The sequence below is a fragment of the Prosopis cineraria genome, unplaced genomic scaffold, assembly GCF_029017545.1.
Source record: "Prosopis cineraria cultivar Desert tree isolate PC_DT_omini unplaced genomic scaffold, ASM2901754v1 PC3, whole genome shotgun sequence".
Lineage (NCBI taxonomy): Eukaryota > Viridiplantae > Streptophyta > Magnoliopsida > Fabales > Fabaceae > Prosopis > Prosopis cineraria.
In genome coordinates, this window is record NW_026555334.1 from 42,085,357 (window position 1) to 42,095,517 (window position 10,161).

At 31.5% G+C, this 10,161-nt stretch overlaps 1 protein-coding gene across 1 annotated transcript; it reads left to right on the forward strand.

Moving 5' to 3' along the window:
- Window positions 1–3,411: 3,411 nt before the first annotated feature.
- On the forward strand, window positions 3,412–6,172 carry LOC129305131 (WRKY transcription factor 44-like). The gene is made up of 6 exons (XM_054945079.1): window positions 3,412–3,782; window positions 4,073–4,362; window positions 4,456–4,533; window positions 4,647–5,194; window positions 5,269–5,424; window positions 5,598–6,172. Exons 2-6 carry the CDS (start codon window positions 4,138–4,140, stop codon window positions 5,782–5,784), a joined length of 1,194 nt encoding a protein of 397 aa, XP_054801054.1. The 5' UTR covers window positions 3,412–3,782; window positions 4,073–4,137; the 3' UTR covers window positions 5,785–6,172.
- Window positions 6,173–10,161: the final 3,989 nt, after the last annotated feature.

Sequence of the window (10,161 nt, forward strand, 5' to 3'; positions counted from 1 at the left end):
TTAAAAAAGACATGAGTTGTGTGTCTCTCTTTCACACACACACAAGTATGCAGTTTGATAAATTTAAGAAAAAATATTAAAATTATAAAATTAAAATAATAATTAGTGTATTAATGTAGAAAATATTGTTAAATACTAAAAAACTTAATTAGATTTATTTAAAGGATAATACATATATATATATAAGTTATAAATAATAAAAATGTTAAATTTATAAATAATAAAAATAAAAATATCAAATTTTAAAAGGAAATGGGGAAGGATAAATAGGTTATTCACTAAATTTAAACTTCATTAAATATTGCTAACAATTAAATTTCAACATAATTAATATAAAAACTTCAAAATCTAACTTTTGACTTAACTATAGCTGAGAAAGAAAAGTTCATTTACCAACTATTTTTACCCAAACATATTTTTTATCCCTAGCTAACTTTTAAGCCTACAATCCGTAGTTTAAACCAACTAAATGAAATCCCAAACAAGCACTTAGTTTTCAAGAACATTTATATTCATATCCAATTACTTTTGTTCCTTTTTTGGGGATTTACCCCCCAAACACACACACACACTCTCTCACGTATGCCAAACATTCACTCTTCTTTAATCTTTGTTGGAATTTTTTTTTCCTTATGTGGAAACAGGTTATGAATTCAAGTTAGGTGATGAACTGATGGGATCGATAGTTGAGGATTCTTTTGATCGTGAAGAAGGAATACCATTGTCCGACTTGAATGATGAAGTCTCCTCTATCAGCTGAAACATTTTTCACACCTCCTTCCAAGGCTGCCTTTGCTAGCTCTACCTTTGTGCAATTTTTTTAATAACCTAGACTATGACAGTGTGAAAATTTATCATCATATGCTCTCCTATTCTAGTTATTAACGTGGTTTTAATTTTCTTTATTTTATGGTCCTGTTATAATGCAGATTATTTGATCGTCCTTACTTGTACATAGATCCATTTTTGTTTTCATTTGAACCATTTGTGCAGATTTTGATGGGAGATATGCTATCATTTCAATAAAACATAAAAACAGCGTGTTCTTACCTGTTGGAGTTTCATTCGAAGGGGCATATGATTTTATGGCATTTTCATCCAGCAACTCCATGAAGTTATTCTCAAGCTTAAAAAGATTAGTATGCCTACATGGGATATTGGAAAGAGCGCAGGTCTTGAAAAAGAAAATGAAACTATCATCATTATCTATAAGATAATTACATAATTATTTTAAGGACAAAATTGAAAATTAATTTAGTTTTAACACACTTTTATTAGTCTAACCCACTCACCTTAATTTTGAGAAGTTAGTTTGAAGAGACTTATAAAAAATATCAAAAAAGAGTAAATGTGTTGTGTTTAGCATTTTAATACACACATGCTTATGCATGCACATACATAAGCACACAAGCTAGTCTTCCTTGTTAGAATTTAATGAATTGATAGTCTTATTAAACTTCGTTCTTGAAATAATCTAATGATTTCTCTTTGAAATATATATATATATATATATATTGGATTCAAGTTTGCATTCGCCCCCCTGCCCTCAAATATATGATTATATCATGGGTAGATATTAGTTTTCATATTTTGTTTGGACTGAACCAGAAATGGCAAGCATTATATTTATCCTCTACAGCCGCATGATAACTCCATTAAAGGAAAAGAAATAGCTAAAAATATTGAAAGAAATAATTCAGGCAGGCCAGACCAAGAATTTAATTATAATGGATGAAAACAATATATATATATATATTATAATATTTTTTGCAAAAATTTTGAAGGACAGGAGAATGTATAACATATACATAATGCAAAGAAAAACTCAAACTTCAAATTCAGGAATGAATTCATATCCACTGGGAAGTGAAGTGACATTATTCACATGCATGACAACACAACTACCGGTCATAAGCATAACATATATAGCAGTTTGGTGATAGAAGGCCGTATGTTGTTAAAAACAGAAACCTTGTCGGCTTGCAACCTCATTTCTCAACTAACATTCCAAACATCAACTAACCCCTCAAACCCTAATGTTAATTCTGGGCATTTATCTTCCTTCTCGGGTAGAGTCATTTTCACACTGATCCGATTCAGACTTTGTCGATTTAATATCCAAAAGGACGCAGATTCATACAGAACAAATCAATTTCGTTTGGACGGGCCTTTGAACGCTGTAATTCATGCCCACATGGTAATTAATTGCTTTAGGTGGTGTGGGGTTGCATGGTCCATTACATTTAATAACAGAAAAAATGGAACAAAACATACCACTGCGCGAGTGTGAACAACATTACAAAGTAAATAATATTATCACGATAGTAAAACATCCTTTGAATCTTGTGTTTTGGTGATGAGAAGAAAGAGGTGCTAACATTGAATTTTTCAAACACCTATGGTTATTAGTGAGGCGGCTCTGCCATTGAGGTTTTCTCAACATTAAATTTAAGTGAGAGGTCATATTCTGTGATTACTATATTATTTATACTTTCTCCGAAAATTCCTAACCCCTAAACTGCACTGTAACTTAGATGTTGGCAGAAAAAAATAAAATAAAAACTATAAGTTAAGACGCTTTTAAATTTGAAATGAACTAAATCCCCTCAAATTTAGATGGAATTATATATTCAGTGGTAAAATAAACATGCATATCACCCAATTCAAGGGTTCGATTAAATTTTTTCATTTCAAAAAATGGTAAATTGTATGTACTAATATTAAGGTAACTTGTTATAATTAATAATGTGATCATTGCCAGAATCTCTGGTCTCACTATTTTTTTTTAAAATAAATGTTTTCCCTTGCAGTTTCATTCAAATTTGAAATAATCCTCAAAGTTCAGAGCCTAAGCTTGCCCTTGAATTTATGGTACCAGTTTTAGTTTATACATCATATATTATCACAGTAATGTGTTGCCGTTCTTGCTCAGTCGTAGAGCGCGTGGCTTTTAACCACGTGGTCGTGGGTTCCACGGACGGCGAATTGTTTAATTTTCCCTTATTTAAAACCGGATGTGCATTACACGCGCCGCTTAAAACTGTCAAATTGAAAGTTAGGTGGCCGTACAATTAGCTAGCTAACAATCACGAGTTCGAGAATGTCGTCCGAGTGGTTTTTGCCCCTTTCTGGAAGGAAGTGATTTTTTATTCGATGAGAAAAGGAATGAAATCCCGCTTAAATATTAATAAACTACTGATAAGATGAAGAACATCCAAATAAAACACGGGCGCGTTTGCATGCACTGTAGATTTTTTTGAACGAGAGTAGGAGTGTCCTTCCTTTCCGCCTCTACCAAATCCCAATCTCAAAGGTCACTGTCGAGAATGCTGTTAGCCCAAGAAACTCAACTTCAGGTTTCCTCTTAAAATCCCACTTTTTGGCTGTTGCTTCTCGACTGTCTGGTTAGCTCCCACTTTTAGCTAGTATTATTTTCACCAGTTCATTCTGTGTTCTTCATAATTCTGGTCATTTTGATCGATATTTGTCAGCAGACTAGACCTTTTGCCTGTTTTTTGCAACATTACTTGTTTCTTGATTTGACAGAGGCATCTCCCTTCTCTTCATCTTTTCCTTCTGGAACAGACTACTGCTATTTTCTGTGCTGTATCATTCACACCAATTAAACCCTCTTGGATAGGTTGGTCATTTTGGAAGAGCACAGACAAGAAGAAACATGAGCTAATTTTACTATGAATGAAAGTAGAATGCGCAATGGGAAGTAGATAACCTAGTAACACGAAGACATACCTTAAAAACAGAAAAAAAGCTAGTGGTTAAAGGTGATTTTTTGTCAATGCTGTACTTTTTGGGTAGATGAAGAGAGCCAAAGTTTTCATTTCTTTACGGTCCCCCCACCCCATTTCAGCTCATGTGAAAAGGATGATACCGTCATGTCATATCTACAAATATTATAATCATGATCTATAATATTTTTTTAGTGCACTTCTACTATCCATATAACTGGCAAAATAGTTCGAGGGGGGCACCTAATAACATTTGTTTTATTTGCTGTCTTTCCTTTCTGATGATTTTAATTAATTGTATCAACGACTTAATTTCGTTTGTGAAGATGATGGTTTTGCTCCTTTCTCCTACATAAAGGAATCACAACTTTGCAAAGCATAGCCATTGAAGATGGAAGTTGAGGAAGCAGAAAGAGTAGTAGTGATTGCAAAACCAATTGCTTCAAGACCTGCTTGCTCCACCTTTAGACCTCTCTCAGTTGCAGGTGCCATTAATGCATCTTCTTCCGCTGTTCAATCTTCTCAAACACCAGATTCGGCCATTAGACCCAAAACTGTGAGGTTCAAGCCATCCCTGTATCACCCTCTTCCTCCTGCCGGGTTTGATTCTTCTCAGGTGAACTTTCGCTTTATAATGGCTGATAATAATCTCTACTTTTAATGGCTTATTCATTCCCAATATCCCTGTTTTTTTCTCCCACAATTACAGTGGGCGAAATCTGACAAGATTTACAAGCCAATGGCAAAACTTGCATCAAAGACCACTGTCTCTCTTTTGGCAAATATGGTCAGTACTATAAATAATTGAATAATATAAATAATTGAATAATATATTTCTCCTTTCCTTATACGGATATTATTTCAAAAATTGATGCTTTTCCTGTGTTTCTATTGGAGAAGAGAAATTGCAGCACCAGTTATCATCAACCTCCACTGCAAGAAAAGTTCAGGTCCTATTCGCACCCAAATAGTAATGGCCCACAAGCAGCTGAACCTTGTAAGGTGGTACCACAGAACATGATAGAGGAAGACACAAAAGCTTTAACATTCCATAATCATGGCGCTCGACCTTCATATGATGGATACAACTGGAGAAAATATGGGCAGAAGCAGGTTAAAGGAAGTGAGTATCCGAGGAGTTATTATAAATGCACAAATCCTAATTGTCCAGCCAAGAAGAAGGTGGAAAGATCACTTGATGGCCAGATTACAGAGATAGTATATAATGGTGAGCACAATCATTCAAAGCCTCAGCCTCTTAAGCGAAACCCAGCTTTAGGATCTGAATTGGTGGGTGATGGAATGAGTCAAGACAGTAACACATACAACAATTTAGGGAGCAGTGACAATGGAGAGAGGAAAGAAGACAAAGCTCCGTTGGTTGATGGTGGTGAGGGAAGAAGCAAGGAGTTTGAGGTAGAGGAAGATGAGCTTAGCAGTAAAAGAAGGTATCTTTATGATTAATTTTTCATATATATATATATATATTACTGTATTCTGTATTTAATTGCTGTTGCTTCAGGAAAAATGAGAATCAATCATACGGAACAGTGGTTTCAGAGGATAGTGAAGAGCCGGTAAGGGTGGTACCAAGTTCTGCAGATTCTGAAATAGTAGGAGACGGCTTTCGCTGGAAAAAATATGGGCAGAAGGTTGTGAAAGGCAATCCATATCCCAGGTTTGATAAAAAGGTTTCAAATTGCTAAGCATATAGCCTTTTTGTGATGCAAATTAAAAGTTTTGGTGTACACGAGGGTTCAAAACGCCGCTTCACTTGACATGTGTCAGGTTAGGCTCAAGAGATATCACAGTTCCTATAAAAATGACTCAAAAATTAAAAATGTGTTGCAGAAGTTACTACAGATGTACTAACATGAAGTGCAAGGTGAGAAAACATGTAGAAAGAGCAATAGATGAGCCAAGATCATTTATCACCAAGTACGAGGGAAAGCACAACCACGAGATGCCACTCAGGATTATTAGGAATGACAACGTTAACGACCAAGATTCACAGGCCGAGCTTGCTTCTCTTCAATAACGACAAGTCCGCAGTATGCATAGCTTAATATAGTTCATCTCGAAGCACGTCCAGAATGATTCGAGTTCATCACAAAGCTATGAAACGTTCAATTCAGTGGCTCTACTTGCTGATGTTTTGTATAGTCGGTGAATTACTGGCAGTCTAGCACTACTTTCCCTGCTTCGCCAGCTGATATTTCGTTCTCACTTCATATCTCTTGGGCAGCGTCAGTACCATATTCTGTAGACTTATTTGATGGAATTAGATTTGCTGCATTTCCTTAATTAAATGTACCGCATGCACCTTTTTTTAATTATTATTAAAGAAGAGATGTAGAAGGTGATCGAGGAATGACGAATGATGTGTATGATGTATTGAATAATAATAATAAGAGAAAATTTCACTATAGCCCTTTTAACCATACTCATTGACAGTCAACTTTCCTAAATTTATGAAATATCAAGTCAGTCCTTGTGGGTCTTACTTGGACTAAATTGAAATTAAATTTTTGGTAGAAGTGACCAGTGTTTTGAAAACCAGACCGGACCTCACAGTCGGACTAGTCTGACCGTCGACCAGTCCGAATTTTGGTTTAGTTTATATGAGAAAACCGTTTTAAGGGTTGAGTCAGGTTGGGTCGTTTTGAACCGATGGTCGAACGGGAAATCGAAATTAAGCTAAGAACCAGATTCGATTTTCAAAAACTAGACTGCTAAAATTTTTTATTAAATTTTTTAAAAAAATGACTAATTTTTTTAATCACTTGGTATTATGTTGTATCATATGGCTTGTTAAGTCATAATAAACTTAAAATATTTAGTTTTTTTAATTTAAGTAGCAATTTCATATGTATTTCTTATATTTAAATTATTATATACATATATAATTTTTTTAATTTAATTATTACGTCACTGATTTGACCATTGATCCAACCCGATTGAACCACGCTAACTGTGAACTGCTAATTTTTTCGGTTTAATATCTGATCCGATTCTGAAAATATTGAAAGTGACACAAATAAACCCACTCTTCAAATAAAGACATTTGACATAGGAAAAATAAATAACTAATATAGAAAAATTTATAACTTTTATTAATAGCATGATGTCACTATAAATAGAAATAAGTGAAACTAGATGCATGTATAAGAAAAAAAATAATTAATATATGAAAAATAAATAATAGATATAAGTAAAATTTGCAACTCTCATAATTAACAACATATCACTACTATAACTATAAATAATTACAATTAGGTACATGAAAAACTTGTATAAGGAAAATGAACAAGTAAGGAATGAAAAATAAACAACTAGTGTAAGGGATTGGAATTATGTGTCATTTCCTTCAAAAATTTAATTTCAATTTAATCCAAGGGGGACTATCAATAGGTTTAGTCAAGAAGATTGCAGTGAAATTGTCCTTAATAATAATAATTAATAAATAAATAAAAATAAGTGCCAATGGCAACTAGTTTGATTTGATACTCATTTAAACTAATATTTTAGAAAGCTAATTAATGAGTGAAATTTTAGAAGTAGCTTTTAGTTTTATCCCAGACATATAAGAACTAGTGTAGGCATTAATGATTAATTGATGATTCTATAGGTTAAAGATGATACTATATGAACAATTAGCATTTACTTCCCACGGGAATCTTGTACATTATATAGTTTTGGCAATAAGGCACAACATTATTTTTATATTTGAACATAATTAAATGCAAACTTAAGTATCTTAAATCTATAAAGACAACATAAAGATAAAGTTTATATATCATATAACAAAACATGTAGAATGATTTAAATGGTAGTGTATTGTGCACAGCAGAGTGAGAAGCGTGCTACTAAGATGTTTCAGCTCGCAAATGTCAAAGGCAATGGCTCAACACTTCTTTGACTAAGAGCTTGCTTGTTTTGTCATATCTCGTGCAAGGAAATATAACAAAAAAAAAAAATTATGTCAATGCTTAAATAGTCCCAATTTTTTTTTTTTTTTGGGTGAAAGACGAAGCATAGTTGCTGGAGAGGCTTGGAGATAAAAAGCCATATATCATATATAGCCAGAGAAGGACATTCAAATTGCAAGATTTTTTAAAAACAATTTTTAACTTTGGGGTAACAGAATTTGGGTTCCAATTTCTGCCAATATCAATCACAGTGATTAAAATTTTTAGCCATGTACTTACCTTCTTAGCTCAGCATTCCTACATCGGCACTGACACTAAATGACTTAAAGGCATAATAAACTTTTCCTATCAATCATTTTTCATTCACATTTATCATTTAATATTGAAAAAAACAGTATTTATTAAAACGGTACAAGAAGCAAAGTGAAATGCTAAAATTATGATATAATGAATTTATATCAGGTAACTTCTTTTCCTGCACTTTTCAATTAAATCCTTTTTTTTGGCCCAATCCTTTTGATTACTGAATGCCAAAATTCTTAAACAAGTTTGCCTAAAGAATTAATTAGCGTGTGAGCGGTGAAACTTCAGGAGTGACTTTTAGTTATATCTCTAACATGTAAGAACTAGTCATTAGAGATTAGTTGCATGATCGACATATTTGACTATAGAAGCAGGTGCTACGTTGGCAAACCTGTTCGGCTAACTTCTTTTCCTGTCTGTTTCATTTAAAACCTTTTATTAACTTATTTGACTATAGAAACGTTAACATTGCAAGCAACACCACAATATCAGAGAGAAAAAAGGGAACAGATTGACGACAACATTTTAATCTTTAAATATCGTCTCTTGCCATATTAATATAAACATAAAATATAAAATATATACTCCCTCCATTTAAAAATGTAAGAATATTTTAAGGAGTTGAATTTTTAAAAATATAAGGCATTTTTAATCTTTTGAAGTATAATCATTATTTTTTTTTCAAAAGTGTTCTTATTAATTAGAGTCAGGAAAACAAGCTAAGCTCATAGGGCCAGCCTTTAAACTCGATAATTACTGGGGCCGGACTTAAGTTTTAGAGCTTTAAAACATAACACAGAGGGCCAGCCTTAATAGGCCAGGGCCTAAAAGGGCTAGCCTTATAGGGTCAAAAGCCAGCCCATTTAGACCCATTTATTTATTTATATTTTAAATATTATTTATTATGATAATATTATTGATATTTTTGATAATGTTTTTAAATATTTAGTTATTATAGTAGTTTTTTTAGAATTAAAATTTACGTAATACTTTAATTTGTTTAATATTTTTTGAATAAAGTTTGGTTTGTTTAATTCTAGACAATGATGTATTTAGACAAAAAAGTAATTATTTGATCTAATTTAGATTCTAGATAATAATTTGATTCATGTTACATATGTGTGTTAATATTTTTAAATTATATTTTTTAATAATAGATTATTTTTATTTTTATATAATGTTGTATTGTATGACTTGAATTAGGAATTTATAAATTTTAATGTTTTATTATTTGACATAAGGGAATTTTTGCATAATCAAGGTATTGTTGATATTAAGAATTAAGATGTTGTCATGTGATTTAACATTAAAGTAAGATTTTATATTATAATGAAGTGGATGAATTATTTTTAATTTAAAAAATAAAAAAGTAGAAGGGCTCGAAGCTCGCAAGCCGGCCCTAAGCATGTTATGTTTAAGGTTGGGCTTCAAATATAACCTCCAAAGAAAATTTAAGCTTAAACAGACTAGCCCTTTTAAGCTCGAACCCATCAAGGGCAAGCCCTTTAAGGCCAAGCCAGTCCATTTTTCTAACTCTATTATTAATAATAATTTTATAGTTATTATATGATGTTTAATAGGGATAATATGAAAAGATATGGTTAGTTTAAAATTATTTAATACTTTATTGTAAGTAAAATTTGATTAAAAATACTTTATATTTTTAAACTGAGAGAGTAAAAAATTGCATGACTCAAACTTCATATAAATTTTGTTAAGAAAAAAGATATCTGGTAAAAAAAATTGAAACAAGGATTGTCAAGTGAGAAGGAGGAAACTGAGGACTTGTTTGATTTCTATTTTTAAAAATATTTTTTTTTCTTTTAAAAATAAAAATATTAAAAAAATTATTTGGACAAGTATTTTGAATTTGATTGTTTTAAAATTGTTTTCATTTTTTGTTTTTTAAAGACAAAAAAACAGAAACATTTTAAAGTTATTTTTATTTTATTTTTTTATTTTTAAAATACATTACATTTGATTATTGGACACATTGACCAATTACTATTATAAGCTATTATCATTAACTATCTACAATTATTAACCATCAACTAATTTTATATTATAAAACTGATTTTTAAATTAGCACAACCAAATGAATTTTTCTTTTATTTTGTTTTGAAAAATATTTTAAAAAGCATATTATAAAATAATTTTTAAAAATAAAAAATAAAAACAGAAAT